Genomic DNA, 21,479 nt, shown 5'->3' on the forward strand with positions numbered 1-21,479 from the left:
CATTAGTGTTCCAATTTTCCCACGTGTTCTCTAATATTTACCATTTTCTTTTTCTGTCATATTAGCCGATCTGATGGGTGTGAGGTGGTACCTCAGAGTCGTTTTCATTTGTATTTCTCTGGTCAATAGTTATTTAGAGCATTTTTTCATATGGCTATAGGAAGTTTTAATATCTCCTCTGAAAACAACCGGCTCATATCCTTTGACCATTTATCAATTGGGGAATGACTTGTGTTCCTATAAATTCAACTCGGTTCTATATATATTAGAAACGCGGCTTTTGTCAGAAACACTGCCTGTAAAAATTGTTTGCCAGCTTTCTGCTTCCCTTCTAATCTTGGTTGCATTGGCTTTGTGCAAAAACTTTCCAATTTGATGTAATCAGAATCATCCATTTTGCATCTCATAATGTTCTCTGTCTCTTGTTTGGTCCTAAATTCTTCCCTTCTCCATGGATCTGACAGGTAAACTATTCCTGTGGCCTATCTCTTTAGACCATGAACTTGTTTAGCTTGCCAGAGTACGTAGGCTGTGGTTTCCTGACTCCAGGATTCTCCCTCTTTCAAAATTTTTTTCTTTAAAAAAAAAAAAAAGCATTTTTGTTTATTTTCATGAATGTTCATCTTTTCGGTTTTCCTCTTTGCCCCCAACAGATAGGCTGTGAGGATGGGTCTGTGAGGCTGTTCCAAGTCGCCCCGGACAAAATCCAGCTTGAACGGACTTTAGACCGACAGAAAGGTAAAGGGCATTTAAGGGGTCCTTTCCTGGAAGTTGGAATGCTTTTGTGCTTGTTGCAAGAGATGCTTTATCTGGTGTCCCCTGGATGTTCCAGCCTATCCAAGTTGAGTCTCCCTGCCTGGAGAAACAAATCCAAAACACAAAACCTAAAATTACTCATAAAAACTAAATAGGATTTTTAAATAATTAATTTACTTTTAGTTTTTGGCATTCACTTTCATAAGATTTTGAGTTTTAAATTTTTTCCCCCTCCCCAAGACAGTGTATAATCTTTAAATAAAAATTTTTAAAAGCAATAGCTTATAGTGTAACATGCGAGTATGTGACTTGTTGCTTAAAAATGGCATCCCCTAGCGGATAAGGACCAGAATGTATTACATTCTCTACAATATTACTCAGTCAGTACATTAGATGCTCAACCCTCAGGGCTTAGCATGTTATACATGCTCAGTAGGACTTCAGGGCAGAGTTATATTGCATCTACATAATGCGCTAGATTATGGGGAAGCAGAGGTATAATGCTCGCCCTGCAGCTAGTTGTAGGAGAGAACTCTATGGATCTCATTGCTGTATATTTGTAAACCATTTTCTTTTTTATTCTGTAACTGCCAGGTCGAATCCTCTCATTAAGTTGGCATCCATCTGGTACCCGCATTGCAGCTGGATCCATAGACTACGTTGCTGTGCTTGATGTCAGATCAGGTACTGTTGTTCTCAGTTCAAATTGTGCATCTCATGTTTGGATCAGGGTTTGGGGGTTTCATGAAAAGATATCCAGACTCTGGTGAGTGCCATGACTGATTGTGATTACAAAGGATTGCTGGGGAGGTGTGTCTCCCACCTCTTGGTGGAGAGATGGGGGCTTGAACGTGTGGCATGGAGCAGACTTTTCAAACGTGACAAATGTGCTGGCTTGTTTTACTTGACTTGGTTTTCTTCTTTAAATAGTAAAACAAAGAAAAATCTTTTAGGAAAAGCGTTAGCAATTTGAGGCCTTGGAATACATTACTTCAAAGACCTTTATAGTTCAGCCTCCCTTTAGTCTTTTTAGCAGCCGCTTTGTGAGTGCTCTTTCTTTATGAGCTCCTTTCAAGTTTTGGTGTGATTTGTTCCCACTTACTTCAGATTGTACTGGGGCACATTCACCTTCCTGATTAGGCCCAGAGAACTAGTTCATGAGCATCCCTTGCAGTAATGGGAAGAGCCCTGGCCTTGGAGTCAGACAAGAGCTGGCTCGGCAGCCTTCTAGGCTGGAGGACCTGAGGCAAACCCATTCAGCTCACTGAGCTGCCCTTCTTCACCTGTGAAATGGGGATAATAATTCTTACTTGTCTTACTGTGCACACTTTACAGACTCAAAGGAGACTTTTATGTAAGCTGTAAACAGCACTTTTTTCTGTGAGCTGTGCCTTTCACTGTCTGGGTGCAGGAGCTGGAAAAGGGCAGAGGTCTCCAGGTTTCATTTTCCATAGATAAAGGGGTCTTTTCCTGCAGCTGTGTTGGTATGCTTGTTTCTCAGGCAGCACCACCCAAAAGATGTTAATGGACAAGAGGCACCCGGGCTCCCAGCGGCGCAGGTGTGTCGTGTGGGGGGTGGCCTTCCTGTCAGATGGGACCGTTGTGAGCACAGACTCGGCGGGCATGGTGCAGTTTTGGGACTCTGAGACGGGCACCCTCGTGCAGACACATCCCCTCGCCAGCTCTGATGTGCTGTCCATAGCTGTAGCAGAGGTGAGTACACACCTGTGTTCACAGTTTGTGTGTTAAAGCTTTGCACCAAGACTCAGACATGGGTACCAGAGGTAGCATGGCCCAGCGGGAGGAGTGCTGAACTTTGGGCAAGTTGTCTGACCTCTCAGAGCCCCAGTTTCTTCATCTGCAAGATTACACACTAACATCTATTACCAACCTCACAGCAGGGGGTGAGAGTGAAATGTTTCTCCCTTCGTGCTGTGCATGTCTGTCATATAATATTGCTTATTGAAGTGTGTGCCCTATCCTCCCTGTTAGATCGTAAGTTTTGGGAGGGCAAGGCTCTCCAGCGCTTAGCATAGTGCTTTCTATGGAGTCAGAATATATGACTGACGATGTCTGCAAAATTGGTTTACCAAACTTGCTGTTTAGGATTGCAAGAAGAAGACTAGACAGTGTGTTAGAGAAGATGATGTTACCAACATTGAGTCGGGATAAGTATTGTTCCAGAGGGTAGGCCTTGGAAGTATATCCAGGATTGATGTCAGCCACCTGTGCCTTCTACTCCTCAGTGAGCTGGTTGGTTCATGAGCAGAGGGATTCTCTCTAGACCCTGTGATAGTAAGCAGATCTGTGCTGCCCCTAGAAGGAGGTCAAGAATCCTTGAGGTTTTCCAGAAGACTGACTCCTCACTTCACATCTCCTACTTTGCTGTGAAGTGATGACTTAGAAAATGCCGTTTTCTGTTGTTTAAATTGGATGTCAGGAGATTTGTGTTAAGAAGGCAGCTTGAACACGTTCACTTACCTGGGCCTATCTCTTCATCCACAGGATGAGAGCATTGGATTAGATCGTCTTTAGAGTTCTTTTGACCTTATCTTAACTCCGTACATTGCTTGCCCTGTGGTGCGATTTAGCCTTCTACACACCTGTATTTTCCTACTTTCAAACTTCTTCCCTTTCGGAGTTTCACAGAGCTTTTTCAAAGCCATTTGCTTTTCAGGCCCTCCATTATTCTGGTTTGAAGAGTCAATCAATCATTAACATTTATTAAGTGCCTACTGTGGAAATGGTATCCTGCTTCCGTATCCTTGCCAAGAAAACTGCAAATGGGGTCACAAAGAGTCAACACAACTAAAATGACTGAACAGCCATGACAGATGTGCCAGGCACGACACATCAAGCACTAAGGATGCAAACCGAGGCAAAAGACAGTCCCTGCCCTCAAGAAGCTTACAGTCTAATGAGGGAAGACCACATGCAAACAGATAGAAACAAAGCTAGCTCTATATAGGACAAATAAGACAACATGTAAAAAAAGAAAGCACTGGAATTAAGAGGGGTTAGGGAAGCCTTCCTGTAGAAGGTGGGGTTTGAGTTGGAACTTAAAGCCAGAGGGTACAGTGAAGGGCAGCTTCTTGTAAACCTCTGGTGGTTCAGCCTTCATGCAGACCTGCTGCTTGCCATCTCCACAGCTTCTGAGTTGCTAATTACTAGATGTTGAGGAATCTTAAAGAGCCCCCAGAGGGGAATAACTTACCTAAGTTGATCTTTGTCCATCCCCCCTCCCTCTGATGGGTGGGAGTCTCTGCCTCCTCTCGGGAAATGAGCTATGACTTTCTTCCCTCTCTCCTGGTAACTGACACTTACCTAGTGTTTTCTGGTTTACATCATGCTTTACTTGACATTATGTCACTCCTCACAATAGTTTTGTGGGGTCATCAGGGCAAGAAGTATTGTCTCCATCTTACAGGTGAGGAGACTGAGGCTGATGAGCTGAGCTGCCTGGAGTCACACACATGGTATTGTCCAAGCCAGGCCTAGATCCCAGGTCCTCTGATGGCCGGCTCAGTCCTCCCTCTGTCGTGTCCCAGTCAGATGGGGGCTGCCCTGTCAACTCTTAACCAAGTGAAGAGCAGAAACAGAGTGGGGTTCTTTTGAGTAGTAGTTGGTGAGTTTTGAGCAGCAAAAATAAATGAAAATAATGCTGAAATCGCTTCCACCCTACGGTCTTTTCTTTGTGTAGGAAATATTCCTCCTCACCAACAGTCTCTTGTGGATGACATGATCCCGCTTTGCTAGGCTGTTGGATTTCCTTTCTACACTCGGGGATTTCAACCTTCTTTCGGTTGCACCCTGTCCCAACATTGGTTTTCCCTTTCTAAAGGTGCATGAGAGGATTTAAAGCTGGAAAGCCCCTTGGAGATTATCTAGTGCAATCCCCCATTTTACAGATGAGGAAACTAAGGCTCCCAGCTTCCCATGCCTTAGATGAGGCTGCTCAGCCAACCTCGCCCTGTTTGCTGCCTTCGGGTGCGATGCTGTTTTCATGATGCGTGCTGACTGCCAGTGTGCCTACAGCCTTAAAAGCTGCAGTGACTCATAATTAATTTAGCTTTGTGAATTTATGGGCACCACTTGCTAATTAAGTTCACATTGTATTGCTTTGAATCACTGCTCTGCTTCCTTGTGGCAGAGAGAAAAGAATGACCTGTGTTGGTGCAAGGGCCGTCCCATGGAGGAGGGTTAGAGCAGAGTAGTGGATGAGGCCACGAAGCCTTCTAGCGGTTTGCAGAGTCCCCATGGTGGGAGTGGATTGCCCCAGAAGACACAGGGCTCATACTCCTTGGAGCTCTTCTCTTCCATCTCAGGGCTGCTCAGGTCTCCCAACTGTACAGGTAGCAGCATTCTGCGTGATTGACCAGCAGGGGGTGCTGTGTCACGTCTATTCCTGAACATACTTGTGCAATTGACTCTGGCTCCATTGGCCTTGTGGACTTGCTGCGGCTGCTGCTCCTCCTCGTCCTCCTCCTCCTCCTCTTCACATCTTCCCTTCTCCCTCTTCCTCTGTTATAACCCGACTCAACACCATGAAATCTTAATGCAAGCTTCCAGGCAGGCACACTCCACCGGTTGGGTCTCCCTGACCATGATGCCTACACCCAGGACATCCCTAGGCCTGTCTTCAGACCTAGCTCTCATCTCTCAGATTCAGGGGGAAGAATGTTTTTTATTCATAAATTTTAACTTCCATCAACAGACATGTGTTCAAACAAATGAGTAAGAACCAAAGGCACATTATAAACAAAGTCCTGAGCTAGGAGGGCCACAACTAAAAGCAAGCAGTTGGTGGCGAGCCTTCTCAAGGCTATAGTGACTTAGCTCTCTTCATCTTTCTTTCTCGCTGATTATTTCATCTCCCAGAAAGAAGATAGCATGGTGGTGGGCACGGCCGAGGGGACCATATTCCATTTCCAGCTGATCCCTTCGAGGTCGGACGGCAAGCAGAGCCAGTGGGTGAGAACGAAGCCCTTCCAGCATCACACTCATGACGTGCGCTCTGTGGCTCACAGCCCAACCGCACTGATCTCTGGAGGCGTGGACGCCCACTTAGTCATTCGCCCACTCATGGAGAAGGTGGAGGTCAAGAATTATGATGCTGCACTTCGGAAAATCACCTTCCCACATGTAAGGAGGCTCTTAAAAAAAAACAAACTTGCGTCCTTTGTGTGTGTGGTTGTGATGGTGGCGTTCTCACATTGGTGGGTCTGTGCTCCATTGGTGGAGCTTGTTATCCATTGGACCTTCTCCCGTGCTATCCTTGTCCATATCCTTCCCTAGACCATCCATAGAGGGCTTAGCCATTGTGCTCGAGGCTTTCCTATAGGACTTGGAATGTTTTGTGCATGCTGCACTCGGGCTATTTCTTAGCTTTCGCTCTGGGTATGTGACCTCCTTCTCCAGAGACAGCCACTGCTATATGACTACTTGCTTGAAAGTCAGTGACTGGTACTTATCATGCATCTTTCCATTGCTCTGGATTGCAAAAAAAATTATCAGTACCACATTTTTGCTTCAGGGGTCAGCTTGAGAATATTGAAAGCACTGCACAGCTTTCCAAATAGAATCCAGCTCCTTCTCCTCTTGCTAAATTTTGGACCCCCTCGAGCTCTTTGTCCCAATCTGATAGGCATTCTGCATTTACTTGGATGTTTTCTTAGCGATCTCATGGAGGAGACAGCAGTATTCCAGGTTTTGTTATTTATTAAAATACCATCTTTCATCAGGGGCATTTGAAAAACTCGGCCATCTTTAGGGACTTCCTCTCTCACTCAGACTTCAGATAGGGTATGGAGAACTTTGGCATCGCATCTCTTGCTTTATTTGGCCATACCTAATTGACAGTGGGTAGATTGCTGACCCAAGTTATCCGTCTTTTAAGGAATCTTACATACATAGAAGACAACCTTTTGGAGGAGAAGCCTATAAGGCACGGTTTTGTTTTTACCAAGCCAGATGCTTTTTTGCAATGAATAAATGTTAGTTAAAAAAAAAAAAGTAGGACCTTGTGTTCCCTATACCTCAGTCAGCTGGATGGTGGTGGAAACGTGTCTCCTATAGAAAATTGTCTATCAAGCCCTCTTGTTCCTTAAACCTTTTTTTCAGCACAAATACTCTGACTATGTCTATTCCTGTAAACACTTTTTAGACATTAGAAGTTAGGCATATGAATTAGAAGTTGCCGATGTTACCATATTATAAGATAATAAATGCTGTCTATCCTTTCAAAACTTTTGACATCTTCTCTTTGAGATAGCTTCCTATTGTTATTATGACTGTAAAAAAAGATTGATTTTTATAATAACAGCAAAGATGATTTCTATCTCCTTTATCTGTAGTCTGTGGGTGCTTTTTATTACAAAGTATTTGTTTGGTTATCAGTTTAACTATAATCAGCTATTTTCAGCTAAATTAGCCCTCTGTTCCTATGATCTCTACCTGGGGAAGTGAGCAGGACAGGTATTTTCTCCCCTCTGCAGGTTCAGGCATCTAGAGGTGCAAGGGACAATGTTGATCATTTAGGCCCAGAGAGGGGAGGTCACCCAGCCAAGGTTACACTGGCACCTGAGAGGCCACAGAGCCAAGATTGAAACCTTGATCCTCTTGACACCAAATCCAACATTCCGTCTGCTCTGCTGCTCACTCCAGTATTTATTTTCTTTACGCCAATTTCTCCCTTTTCTTTTTTGCGTTATTCTGTTTTGAGAAAAAGTTAAATCGAACAAAAATGAAAAACATAATGATTTGTTAAAGCCCTTTTGTTCCAGCTTTATATAATGTACTACGATGTTTTCCTTAAGCTTGTGTGTGGGAAATCTAAGTTAATTTAAATTTAAATCTGAATCTAACCTCTGATGCTGATTGTTCCTTGGTTTCAGCGTCGTCTTGTCTCCTGTGCTAAGAAGATGCAGCTCCTCCTCTTCCAGTTTCCTCAGCGTTTGGAACTCTGGCGATTGGGAGACACTGATGCGGCTGGTGAGCTGGACGCCATCTTCTTCCTGGGAATAAGTTACAGACCCTGTGGAGGAAAATGCTGAGATCAGTCATAGAAAGAAACAATTGGGATGATCTGGAAAGATGGATATGGCTTTTTGGATTTCTGCAAAATGTATACTCTTAGGTGCCCCATGTCCTGGCTCCCAATCCCAACTCCCAAAGAGCCTGTCCACAGGAAGAGCTGTCAACACAGGATGTCCTTAAAGCTCGTAGCTATGATAAGTCAGAATCTCTGATTTGTCCTTCCAGGGCCATAGTCCGGGCCAAGGTTGGGAGCCGGCATGGACGCCTGCTCTAGATTGACCACATTTTGGCCCTGCTGTTGTTAAACAGAGATCGTGTAGAGTTCATGTATACATTATTTTAAAATTGGCAGGGTCACTGGGACATCACCTGGTCTGGCCTCTTCTTTCATAGATTAAGAAGCTGAAACTTAGAGAGGCGACATCATGAACCAGAGCCAGAAGCTCAGAGCTTGACAGAACCACCTCCTGTCACAGGAGTGACCTGGCCTGGAAGTGACGTGGCTTGTGTCGTGCACAGCCCTGGGGAGCCAGCAAAGGGGGCTCTTGGTGCTTCTGGTTCAAAGACTTTGTAATTGATTAGAGCAAAGGAATTGGGGTCAGGAGGCCTGAGGTCAAAGTTCTGCCTTCAGACAGAGGCAAGGTGATCGTGGCCAGATCGCTTAAACTCTCAGTCTCATCTGTGAAGTGGGGGTGTTATTCGCATTTACTTCTACAGGGCAAACCTTCAAGAGTTATACAAGTATGAGTTATCGTTTAGGTGTCCCACTGGTCAGTGAGAGAGAGGATAGGCTTGGTCTGCTTCCACTCTGCTGGCAGCTCTGGTAAATTCTCATGGTACAAGGTCGGGGTAGAGTTGTTAAAATCGAGTGATTGGTTGGGATAGGGCCCAGGGCAGAGCTGAAGGCTTTCCTCTCCCTCAGTCCCAGGAGATGGTGAGCTAGCTGGCTGGCCAGTAGCTGGCCAGCCAAACAGCTGCCTGGTTTTCCATGGGCCTCATCCCACTCTGGTAAGGATTCAAGATATCTCTCATACATAACAACATGGTTTTAGAGGGAAAAGTGTACTTTTGTCCTGTGGGGGAATAACTTCATTAAGAGGGAAATCCTTAGTGGGATTTCTTGTTCCAGGAAAGAATGAAGACATCCTTCCACTCTCTAGAAATGCAGAACATTTGCTACAGCTCAAAAAAAAGGTAAGAAGCAACTTGAGCTTAATGCCCAGAGGCAGAAATACAGGGTGGGATTTTGATTTCCTATTCTGAAATCACCTCATTTCATCTGTAATTCATTTACTGATTCACTAGTTTATCCAACAAATACTCATTGAATGACATCTACATGCAGTTAGCTAGTTTATCATAGGCAGGTCATTCATTTGACAGGAGGAGTTGGACCTTTACCTCTATTTCCTTGACACCATTGTGCACCAGAGCCAACTTGCTTCATCTGTCCTGTCCTCTCTCATCTCCTCTGGCAGAAAGCCCCCCACAATTGTTCCTTCTCCCTCCCTCTTCCTCTTTCTCTCTCTCTCTCTCCCCCCCCCTCCCCTTCCCTCCTCTTTCCCTCTCTCCCCTCTTTCGTGCCTCCTCACCCTCCCTCCACTCCATGTGTCTTCCCTCACTGTGCTTGGAGGCTCTGCTTCCTCTCTTCCCTTTTCAGTCCTTCATGGTCTGGCTTCTGAGCTCATCATTTCACTGAAACCGCCTTCTCTTCCTTGCCACGTGCGATGTCCCCTCCTTGGTCCTCACCCTTCCTAAGCTCCCCGCGTCCCCTGACCTGCTGGACATGCTGTCCTCCTGAATGCTCTCTCATCTGAGCTTTGGTGATGCTGCTTTCTCGTGGTCCTCCAGCCGCTCCTGTTCATCTCTTGCTGGATTATCATTCATGTCCCCCCCACTCTGTGCATGGGTCCTCAGTGCTCTATCTTGGACCTTTTCTCTCCACGTTCTAACTGTTGGATGTCCTCAGTCTCTGTAGGTCTAGCTGTCTTCTCTTTGTCAGAATTACATATCGAGCCTTCTTCCCTGTCCTGAGCTCTAGTCATGCAGCTGTGTTGTTGGCTTCATACTGAATGTCCCACATGCATGTCAAGCTCAGTTTGTCCAAAACTACTCCACTCTCTGTCCAGACCTATCCCAGGGCCCAGCTGTAAGGACCCAAGAGCTGCTCGGCCCCTGTTGTACCAGTGTTGGGATGCAGACTGTCCCAAGGAACAGTACCGCTGTAAGGGGAAGGTACTGAGAGAACAAAGAAAGGGCAGTCCACATCAGCGTGGGGATGTGTGTATAGATTTGTTAAGGCTTATTGGGTTAATTGGGCCTTGGCCACAAAAGGACCCAGTAGTGGATCCCCTTGCCTGCCCTTTGTCTGGGTCAGGTGTTACCTAGAAACAGAACAAAGAAGGCCTGGTGCCAGAGGGGGCCCAGAGGCACATGCAGGTTTTCCTGTGGGATAGTTAGAGCCTCTGCTGTTTCCATTCATTCAGGGTGGCTTGCATTAACTGTGAGGTCACAGGCCATGTTCTCTCATTGGCTCTGTGTTCACCAGCTTTCCTATTTGTCCTCCCGGTGATGCAGGCTTCCAACCTTGGTAGTGTCCTTGATCCTTCTCTCTCCCCCACAGGGCCTCTGTTCCTTTGCCCATATTGCTTCCACCTCCACAACACCCCTCGAATCCACCACTTTCTCTGTGCTCAGACCACTGGCTACCTGCATACCCCCAGTTCTTGCCTGGATGCCATCAAAGTAGCCTTCTAAGTCATCTCCCTGCTCCGGTCCATCTTACACTCAGCTGCCAAAGCGATTTTCCCAAAACCTAACTGCATTCATTCCCTTCTCATGCTCCAGTGATAACATATTCATGTTGCTTCTGTTTGGCCTTCAAAGCCTTTCACAACCTGGCCACAACCAACCTTTCCAGGGTTACTGCTCATTACTGCCCTTCTCCCACACACTCTGCGTTCCTGCCAATCCAGCCTTCACTCTTCAACCCTGCATCTCTGGCTTCCACACCTTTGCCCTGGCTGTCCCCCATGCCTAGGATGCCTTCTCACCCCACCAGAACTGACAGTAGAATTCCTTGTTTCTTCTCAAAGGGGTCCTTCATCTGCTCCTTCTACATGCGTAGACTAGTCCCCAGTGAGCAGTCTTCTCCATCCCACCACACCCTCCATTGCATTGGCCTGGTGTTTATTTTTGTGTGAGTTGTGTTTATGTACCTAGTGTCTCCCATCATTGCTGTACACTCCTCATCCCTGGCTCTGGCACAGAGCCTGCTATAAGCTGGGTAGGTGCTTACCAGGGGAGAGCATATAATCACATGCATCTGCACAGTTTGCTGACCTAATGAAACAAATAATTGAGTCCATTATAGTTGTAGAATTGTCCTTTAAACCATGTTTACAATTCCCAAAACATAAAGTAAATGGCTTTCACAGCCTCCCACATCATAGAACTTCAGGGTTGGAAGGGATTTCAGGCCTCATCTAGTATAACACTTACTAAACAGGAATCCCCTCTACAAAAGGAATTCATTCATTCATTCAGCAAGCATGTATTAGTGATCCAGCCTTCTTCTGAACTCTTCTAGTAAGACAGGAACCATGGGGCAGCTAGGTGGCGCTGTGAGTAGAGCACCAGCCCTGGAGTCAGGAGGACCCGAGTTCAAATCCGGCCTCAGACACTTGACACATTTACTAGCTGTGTGACCTTGGGCAAGTCACTTAACCGCAATTGCCCTGCCCACCCACCTCCCCCCCCCCCCCAAAAAAAAAAGAAAGAAACCACACCACCTTCTTTACCTGAATTAGGGAAGACAGTGTATTTTGTTGGATGCTAGCAATAGGGGGATGTGCTGGGATGTTCAGGCTTGCTTTTTTGCTTTAGAAGTCTTGACCCCAACTGCAGCGACCCTTTGTTGTTGTTGGCTGATTTCTGCTTAAGAGGACCCCAAGCCAAAGTGAGCCTTGTGCTGCTGCTTTTACTTACCATCTGCTCTGACTTCTCCCATTCTCAGGGTTCAGAGAACATTTGCTGCAGCTGCATTTCCCCCTGTGGAAGCTGGATAGCCTATTCTACGGCTTCTAGGTTTTGTCTCTATCGGATGAATTACGAAAATAACACTGTGAGCCTCAAAAGGGTAAGTGAGGGACAGCCCAGTGTTCTTGCCCTGGAAGCTCTCTCTGTGCTGCACCATGCAAAGAATACTATGTGGAAATCCTTTGATTCTCATTCTGTCATAGGTGGTGATATGCCCAAGGCCACAATGGGCTTCCTGATGCTTTTATGTCATGGGCCCCTTTGGCTGTGTGGGGAAGTTTGTGGATTCCTCAGAATAATATTTTTAAATGCACAAAATAAAATACATGGGATTAAGAAGGAAACCAATTCTATTTAGATACAGTCCTCAAAATATTTTTTATAATTTCACAGATTCCAGGTTAAGAGCCCCTGGTCTACAAGTGAATTGTGGAGCCAAGACTCTCATCCCGGTCTTCTGGCTCTTAGGTGTAGTATTTGCTAAAAGAGTTGAAGGAGAACAAATATGAATTAGCAAGGGGACTCCAATGTGGTAGCACATAATATGTGCCTCACCTCGGGGCAAGATGCCTTGGAAATCCTAAAACCTTGGCTTTATTTGGCTGTGATACAGTTTTTATTTCAAAATATTCTTTCAGATGTGGAAATTCTCTTAGAGAATGGACTTCTGACTCTTCTTTTTTGCCCACTATAAGGTTTCTAAAGTGCCCAAGTTCCTGAATTCTGCCCTCCAGATTTTGTTCTCTGCAGACTCCACAAAGTTGTTTGTGGCATCAAATCAAGGTTCTCTCCATGTGGTTCAGCTGTTAGAGGGGGCCTTGAAACACCTGCACACCTTCCATCCTCAGTCAGGTGAGGATCCATCGTCATTCAGAATTCCTCCTGTTTCCATTCCTCCCTGTCCCAGACATTGTGTGCCCCACCCTGCTCCATCCCCCAAACGTATACCCAGATGGTTGCAGTTTAGAGGTTGAGGAGTTTTCTTCCATGATTCAGCCAGTGGAAAAGCTAAACTGATGCAAACTTCTTCCTTTGCATCTCTAGGAGGATTACTTTTTTGTGTATTGTTTTATTCCATAGTCCAGGAGGGAAAGCAGTGGCCTCTGTTGACATTCTCTGACTGCTTTCCGTGGTGCTTTCCCCCGACATATGGTATGGCAGCATCTCTAGCATTGTGAGGCTTCATCCTCAGGAAACCTCTCATTCTCCACCCACATCCTCCTTCACATACCTGGCAGGACATGTTGATATATTGGTCTAAAGTTTAGACTCTGAGCAGCGTCAGAACAGGAGAGGAAATGTGCCGGGCAAGCAACAGGAGCCTGCTACTTGTCGGGGCAGAGAGCAGGAATGGAGAAGTGCCAGAGGTATTGTCCACCCTTCCAGTCATAAATGGAATCACCCTTCAGCTGCCATGGTTTAGACCATAGGTAGGTAGGAAGGTGTGACCACATGGACAGTGTAGGGGCAGGCAAGAACACAACAGCCCCTGCCCTCGAGGATCTTACATTTTGTTGGGGAGCAGAGAGTCTGTATTTGTGTGTTCACAGTATTTGTGTGAACACAGTAAATACAAGGTGTGTTCAGGGTAAGGCATTAGTCAGAGGTAGGAGTCAGGAAAGACTCCATGGGAAATGGCATCAGAGTTTAGAAGGAAAGAAAGGACTCCAGGCAGAGGGAGCATATTCTGGGCCTGGAGGGCAGCCAGGGAGACAGGCTGGGGAGGGAGCATTGGGTGGGAGGAGTGGGAAGGAAGTCTGTTCGGCTGGTGGGGAGAGCGTGTGAAGCAAAGTGAAGTGTAAGGAGGCTCAGAGGGTTGGCGTGAGGCCAAGCAGATTGTGAAGTGTGGCTCAGAATGCCACATCAGTCAACTGTCCCTGCCTGCTGTGCACACGCAGCGCAAGTATGCGAGTGAGACAGTCCTTACTCATTGGGAACGTATGTTCTCATGGTGGGTGGCATGTGTGTGTAAGGAGAACATGTACAAAGTGGTAAATAGAAGGCAATGTAAGAGGGAAGGCCCTAGCAGTTGGGATCAGGAAGGCTTCCTAGAGTAGGTGGTCCTTGAGCTGAAGGGGGGTTGGTGTCTGTGAGGCAGTGGCAGGAAGGAATTACAGCCCACGTTTGGGCCCTCTGGTGCAGAGGGATGGGAAGAGGAGCTTGAGCCAGATGTCAGGGCATGTGGAGTCCTGTGCCGTGAGCCTGGAGACAGGGGTCGTGAAGAATTGTGAAAGCTGCTCAGAGCCTGGGGAGCCAGGACAGGGATGGCACCCAGCCTTGCCCTTCAGTAAAAACCACAGCCTAGGTTACTCTCTCAAAGTGCTCTTGCTGCTCCTCTCCACTCTCCGATGACCTAGCAGGGGCCTCTCTCCGTGAACTTTCTTCATGAACTGGCCACCCGTAGTTCCTCTCCTTAAAATTCCAAAGTATTGTGGAGGCTACGTGGTTTGATACCTGACACTTTGCATTGTTGTCTAATTCACGTACGATTCAGTCTTCTATTTCATTGTCCAAGACAGTATGAAGTAGACCCTTGGTGTTTATTGTATAAGGTGGAACAAAACTACAGCTCAAGTCAGGGCAGCTAGGTGGTGCCATAGTGGATAGAACAAATACATGGGCCTGGAGTCAGGAAGACTCATCTTCCTGAGTTCAAACCCACTTGAGACACTTCCTAGCTGTGTGACCTTGGCAAGTCACTTCACCCTGTTTGTCTCAGATTCCTCATCTGTCAAATAAGCTGGAGGAGGAAATGACAAACCGCTCCAATATCTCTGCCAAGAAAACCCCAGTGGGGTCACAGAGAGTTGGACACAACTGAAATGAGTAAGTAACACAACAGTTCAAGTCTGTTGAGTTTAATACTCGTATGAAAAAAAACACGGTGGGAAAGGAGTTTGGAGAACAGGTAGAAACCACGCATTTACGTTTTCATAATTCGTGTACTTAGCAGTGGTGTGCTCGACCTCGGCTCCCAGGTACTGCCACTGGCAGCCTTTGACTCTGCCCTGGGTGAGTCCGTTTCTTGTCTCACTCTGACAGTGTGAAGAGTGGACTGGCTTACTTTGAGGGTCTGTTTGCAAAGTTAGCAGGAAATTAAATTTTTCCCAGGGATAAGTTTTGTGTCATTCTGGGAGCAGAGTTCGCTGGGGACCTGAGAAATCCCATCAAGCTCTTCTCTTCTTGCAGGGACCTTGGAGGCCGTGTCTCTGTTGGCAGGAAGCCCCGATGGGAATTGGTTGGCTGCAGCTGCCTTGAGTAGTGGAGTCAGTATCTATGATTTGAAGCATCTTAAGGTGGGTCCAGGTTTTGTTTGTTTGCTTGTTTTTGGTCTAGACATAGGATTTCATTGGTGTAAGAGGCACCTTGTGCCAGTGTAGATGGGCATGGGGGCTGCAACTTAGAGTTTTTGATGGATGGCCACCCAGGGCTCCTGAGCACGTTAGTGACCTGCCTAAGGTCACACAGCCAGTGTTTGTCACAAGTGGGACTTGAACACAGGTCTTCCTGACTCAGAGGCCAGCTCTGTCCACAACTCCCACGTAACCTCTGTGGTTCAGAATTCAGGAACAATTCCAACCACATGGAAGAAAGTTGTAGTTGTTTGTAGTTGTAGGTTGTTGTGTCCATATGTTGCTTATTATTCGGCCTCTTGACTGATGCCCTCTCAAATATATATAATCTGTGCCAGGGCTTCCTAAACTTTTTTTACTCAAGACCCCTTTTCGAGTTTCAGCAGCACTGTGTGGTCGTGATAGTGTGTGCAGTGCAAAGTGCATGTGCTGTGTGTTCAGAACCGAGACTGAAGTGAAGTTTTGAGATGCAGCATGGGTGAGGGCTGCCAGAAACACCTTAGATTCATTCCAAGTTTGATTTTTTAATTAATTTTGGGGCATTCAGAAACCATTTACTGTTGCCACATTTTTCATGGCCCCATATGGGGTTGAGATCCACAATTTAAGAAGCGCTAGTCTATGCTCTGGAATCTAGGTAGCCATTTCAGAACAGTAAGAATGCCACGGAGTCACTTATTCTTGTTCTCTCTGTCCTCCTCAGCCTCACTGCACAGTGCCTGCTTACAACTTCCCTGTGACAGCCCTGGCCATTGCACCAGACACCAACAACCTTGTGATCGCTCACGCAGACCAACAGGTGGGAGTCTGCGGGACCTTTACCGGGTAGGGAGGCCGGAAGCCAGAAACTTCAGTGATAACATTAGGAGAGAGTAAGGCGAAGGTCCCCAGGTCCCAGGAGTGTTGTGTTAATTTGGCCAAGGCTGGGAGTGGTCGCCATTAATGATGTCATAGTGATGGATAATCCCAGTCTCACCATCCTGCCCCCAGACGATGGTGGCATGTTAGACAAAATCCATTTTGCTTACTTCAGATCCGCCATGTCCAGGCTTGGAGCGTTGCATCGGTAAACAGGAGATAGGGTGGGGTTTTTGAGATCATCTCATCCCTTCCCTCACTGCTCCATCCCTGCTTTGTCGACTGTTTGATAATTGACAGAGACACAGAGAGGTTAAATTACTTACTTCATGTCACAAAACTTCAGTGGCAGAAACAGCATTAGAAGTGTAATGTAGGCGGCCCTTTCTACCACACTGATTGTATCAAGCAGAGAATCATGAGAACTCGCTGGCCTGCACTGTATGTGAAGCTCGTTCTTATATGGCTAATGTTGGAGGTAACAACAGTTTTCCTACCCTCCAGCAGCCTCTGAAATGAGTGCTTATTTATCTTAGTTGAATTTCTTGCCAAGTGAAGCCAGAGTCCTTCTGGGCTCTTCCTTACTCAGGGAATAGAGGAAGTCTCTCTCTTCGGAGCTGACGTGCCAGTCAGCATGTTTCTTTGGCATTGATTAAGCCCTTTATTAAATACTATGGCTTATTGTCCATCATCAGAGCATCCTGGGAAATACTGGTCAGACCCCCGTGACTCTTCTTTACTTTCCCTGGGTGTCTGAGTTCTTTATGCTTTGCACTCGAGATTGTGGAAGAACTTTTCAGGAAGTTCTTTAGGACAGTGGTAACTTTGGTTTTCTTCACTAGGTCTTTGAATTCAGCATCCCCCAAAAACAGTACACAGATTGGAGCCGGAAAGTTCAGAAGCATGGACTTCACTACCTCTGGCTAGAAAGGGATACACCAATCACACACATCACTTTTCATCCCAAGAGGCCTACACACATCCTTCTTCATGACACCTACATGTTCTGCATCATTGATAAGTCCATGGTGAGTCCCTCACAACCACCTGAGGCCCTCTCTTCCTTCAGGATCTTCTTTGGCTAACCTAAGAAAAGGGGAACAGAATAGAGTAGATATTCCCAGGTGCAGTAATGCCTGACTTAACTGCCCCATGGGGTTGTGAATATTGTGGCAACCTTTAGATTGCTGTATAAACGTGAGTTATTTTTTGCTGAACTGGCTGCTTAATGGGGCAGACCAGATTACTGCTGCCGTGTTTAACTTCTTGGGAAATATTAGTGGTCCACTTGGTCTGAGATGACCCTGAGTGATGCTCTGCCCTGCTGGAGTCTTGGCTGCTTGTGCCTAGAGTTGCAGACCCCCAAGCATTGTTATTAAGAGGCAAATGGATGTAATCGCTGAATTAAATCCACCTCAGAGAATGCTCTTTTGCATCACCAGGGTTTAGGTGGGATGTGCTGTTCTTCAGGCTTGGCCAACTGCTGCTTTGAATCATCCCACCGCTGAATGCTTTTCTTGGGTAGGCACCATCCCCACAGCCCTGTGTTCTACAAATAGCACTTGTCATATGAGCTCAAAGCACATTATAACACACAGCAATGGTTTTGTTGTATCTGTGAACGTGGGGGTGTGTGGAACATGGGGGAAGCAGATGGCTAAAAACAAGTTATTCACTACAGTTTGTACAAGGGACCTGCCTCATCGGGCTGATGAGAGCTCTCCGTGTGGGAGAGCTGGCTGACAAGTGCCTTCTGAGAGATGAGTGATACAGGAAGGACTCCTCCTACCTGCTTGCCTCTTTGTAAGCGAGCCCAGAGAGCTGGTTCCAGGCCCATCATTTCCGCACACTGGACATAGCTTTTTCCCAAGGAAGTCAGAGGGTAGAATTTCATTTGTTTGGCCAGAAAGCATCTCCCAGGGTGTGAGTGGCATGTTGTGGGGCCTAAGCCTGCTGAGGCAGGGTTAAATCTCAGGTGCAAACCTGCATTGGCTGAGCTCCTGTGAATGCTGGCCTGTTTTCTCCCCTACAAAATGTCACCAGCCAGGCTGACCTTTGGTCTGACTGGTGGGGTCAAGCACATTCTTCTTTACCTCAAGTCTTTACTCATGGCTCATGCATGCTTGGGAAGAGGGGCCAGAACTCCTTTCTGACAGAAGCAGAAAATGAAAGTTGGGACATTTAAATTCAGCATGGACACAGGAAGATATTGGCATGCATGGCCCGGACAAGAAATGACAAACAGAAACCCAAGATTGAAAGTTTTAAATGTGTTGTTTTTTTTTTTTCTTTTTAGCCACTTCCAGATGACAAAACTCCCTTGTTCAATCAGCATTCCTTAAGGGAGGCATCTGAAAACATCAGGAGGCGCCATGCCCATGCCTTCAAGATCTCTAAGAAATTTCAGGTGAGAGTATCTTCAGTGCTGTTGACTTCAGGCTGGTGCTTTACTGATTTGATGAGCTCTATGTTATCCTTATGAAGAAAATAAAGATACTATAGTCCAGGCCACAAAACCCCTAATGCACTATTCAAAGACCTTAGCATTTCAGGGTCATAGTGAATTTCAGATTCTAGGGCAGAAGGAACTTTCCAAGGTTATCCATTCCATTCCCCCTCCTTTTAAACTATCTTGGAGAGGACCAGAAATGTATATTTGGTTTCTTTGTACCTGGGTGGTCTGTTTGATATTAAAAACCCATGCTTCAAAGCTCTGATTTACAGGTTTTGTAGACTTTGTATCCAAAGGGCTTGAGAATCTTAATGAAGCCCTTTCATATTTTAGGTTCCTGGGATAGAGGAAAGGAACCTTTTAGAGGCCTGCAGTGAGCTAGTAGTAGGAAAAGGGAGTGAGGGTGCCAGGTATGCTCCCATTCTGTTCTGCTCTTGTGTGAGAGAGCTGGAGAGTTAACCAGCCCCTGCCAAAGGAAAACAACACTCCTGCCTAGGTTTTCATAAAAATGCAGGGAGAGGCTGACACCTGAGATCAGCCGTCATCCACATTTCTGTAAAAACTGAGAGTGCCCCCCCAAAGTAGTGTTTAAGCACCGGGAAGTTGAGAACTTCCCTCTACCTCCGCCAAGGCCCATTATGGCTCAGACAAGGTATGTTTTCTTTCTGTGTTAAAATTTAATTTCCTCTAGTGTACATATTCTCTTGGGATCCTTGATTTGGAGCTGGGCAAGATCTTAGAGAATTCTGTGATTTTACAGACAAAGGCTCTGAACCCCAGAAAGGCTCATCGACTTTGCCAGCATTACATGGGCATTAGAGCTGGCACGTAAGCCCAAACCCTTTGAATTTGCATTCAGCACACTTTCCGTTGCCCCTGTCTTAGTTACTGTTTAGACTGTTTCAGGCATTAGGAGGCAGGTTCAGAGGCTCTGGTTAGCTTAGCTTCTGAGCATATTGGTGAAGGGAAGAAGCATTTCTATAGTGCCTCCTCTGTGCCAGGCACTGTGCTCAGCATTTTACACACATTGTCTCGGTTGACCTTGGCAGGAAGGTGCTGTTACTGTTCCCATTTTACAGTTGAGGAAACAGAGGTTAAGTGACTTGCCCAGGGTGGCACAGCTAGTAGGTGGCTGACGTCATATTTGAACTCAGGACTTCCTGACTCCAGGCAATCGATCTATTATGGGTAAATCCGTGCCCCAGAGCTGTGTCTATGTATTTTACTAGAGTGATTTTTTTTTTTAGTCCTGGGTCAGGTGCGACTTTGAGAGCTGGTCTGGTTTGCTACAGTAAGCAGGCTCCTTCCAGACTGGGCTTGGTGTTAGCGAGGAGGTGGGGGGAGCTTCCCAGTGGGATCACTGTCTTCTCTCTGACTTGCAGCCTCTCCTCTTCATGGACCTCTTGGATGAAGGCACGTTGGTGGCGGTGGAACGGCCTTTGGAAGACATCGTCGCTCAGCTTCCACCACCCATCAAACGGAAGAAATTTGGAACTTAAGTGGAGCTGTGTGTTTGCTTCCCTGAACTGGCTGACTTGTTCTTTTCCTAGAAATCATGATAATAAAACAAAGTCTTTCTTTAGGACTCCACAATCACGAATGTTATTTGCCCTCATTTCTTAGCTGCCAGAAGACAGGGTCGAGACTTGCACCTGGAGCCCCAAGTCATGACCAGTCAATGTGCTCAAGTGCAGTGGAAATGAACCAAGCTCCAAATGAGGTGTCTGTGGTCATGATGAAGTACCAAAGAACCACAAGCCACCCTACCTCTTCTGGGCCCCATCTTCCCTTCATAAAAGAGATGCCTCTGCTCTTAAATAAAGGTTGAGACTGCAGAGAGTCGACTCCTTCTGTCTCTGTCACTCTCGGCTGCTTTATCTTCAGAGTCCCAGCGCTCCTTTCTGCGCTCCGAATCCTTCCCCGTTGGTGCTTGTTTAACATAGGCTGGTGCTACCCCAGGGAGGCGCATGTTTGGTTTCAGTTCAGTTGGAGTTTCAGTTCTGAAATTGATAAGATGTGCTTTTTCTGAAAACGAATTTTCTGGCCTTCAGATAGTCAACTGTTAACTTTCTAAATGGCAGTGAATGAACGTTACGTTGGGAAGTCAGTTCTATGATAGTGTTTCCTCATTCACTTAGGGGCAGTGTCAAAGGAACTTTGGACAGAGACCAAAGATTTGGAAGGAGGGGCAAGGAGAAGTAGAGAAGGAAAACAGGCCATTATTTCAGTTCTTACAGCAGTTCTACTCTGCCTGGTCTGGCTTCTTATTCCCAGAATGCTGGCAACCTACTAACTTGAATTTATTGTCTTAACTAGAAAACAAATATCCTTAGTAATTTGAATTGAGCAAATAGATTTCTATTCTGTACTGTGTGTGCTGAAAAGTGTCTGTGAAATCTGTTCTGCCATGGGGGCCGGGAGTGTGTGAGGCTTCTGGATGACACCATTGGGTGGAGTAATGCTTAAAAAATGTTAGATGGTCATGCTTATGTGAAGTTTGCCCCCAGGGCTGTGTTCTGGAAAAAGAAAGCACATTGCCTAGCCTCGTGTGGGATGAAACTGAAAACGATGGCTCTATATATGAGCCTAGTAATACAAGTCCGGAGGTTAGGAAAACGTCGTCAACTTGGGAAGAGCAAAGAGGTCCAGTGTTATTTGTTGTCAAGTATAATTAAATTCGTTCTTGTCCACTTATATTTTCCAGTGGTAGTTGTCTCCATTTAAATCTATTGGCTCTTTATGAAGAATTAGCTTTTTTTCCTCTACTTTGTTGTTCAGTCATTTCAGTTGTGTCTGACTCTTTAGAAGTAAACGAGGCCTTCCTTAGAGGAGGCTTGCTCCAGCCCTGGGTTACACATGTTTCCTATGTTATTTTGCATGATTGAAGCCTAAGTTCGGCATCACTAATGCGTATAGGATGTAACCGGGTCCTGGGAAGGGAAGAGAATCCCCTAAATATCAATCCACCTGCTGCCACCACACACTCT

At 46.2% G+C, this 21,479-nt stretch overlaps 1 protein-coding gene across 1 annotated transcript in view; it reads left to right on the forward strand.

The window, feature by feature from the left end:
• The window catches only part of UTP4 (UTP4 small subunit processome component), a 31,167-nt gene extending 10,840 nt beyond the window's left edge, over positions 1-20,327 (forward strand). The window contains exons 4-16 of the mRNA XM_036750349.1: positions 654-738; positions 1,351-1,440; positions 2,258-2,469; positions 5,635-5,898; positions 7,650-7,746; positions 8,921-8,985; positions 11,807-11,929; positions 12,525-12,681; positions 15,019-15,125; positions 15,886-15,981; positions 16,883-17,068; positions 18,337-18,447; positions 19,875-20,327. Of these exons, the coding sequence (XP_036606244.1) occupies positions 654-738; positions 1,351-1,440; positions 2,258-2,469; positions 5,635-5,898; positions 7,650-7,746; positions 8,921-8,985; positions 11,807-11,929; positions 12,525-12,681; positions 15,019-15,125; positions 15,886-15,981; positions 16,883-17,068; positions 18,337-18,447; positions 19,875-19,991 (1,710 nt within the window). The 3' untranslated portion in view covers positions 19,992-20,327. The remainder of the gene's footprint in view (positions 1-653; positions 739-1,350; positions 1,441-2,257; positions 2,470-5,634; positions 5,899-7,649; positions 7,747-8,920; positions 8,986-11,806; positions 11,930-12,524; positions 12,682-15,018; positions 15,126-15,885; positions 15,982-16,882; positions 17,069-18,336; positions 18,448-19,874) is intronic.
• The last annotated feature ends 1,152 nt before the right edge of the window (positions 20,328-21,479 follow it).

This window comes from Trichosurus vulpecula, chromosome 3 (assembly GCF_011100635.1).
Source record: "Trichosurus vulpecula isolate mTriVul1 chromosome 3, mTriVul1.pri, whole genome shotgun sequence".
NCBI classification, from domain to species: Eukaryota; Metazoa; Chordata; class Mammalia; order Diprotodontia; family Phalangeridae; genus Trichosurus; species Trichosurus vulpecula.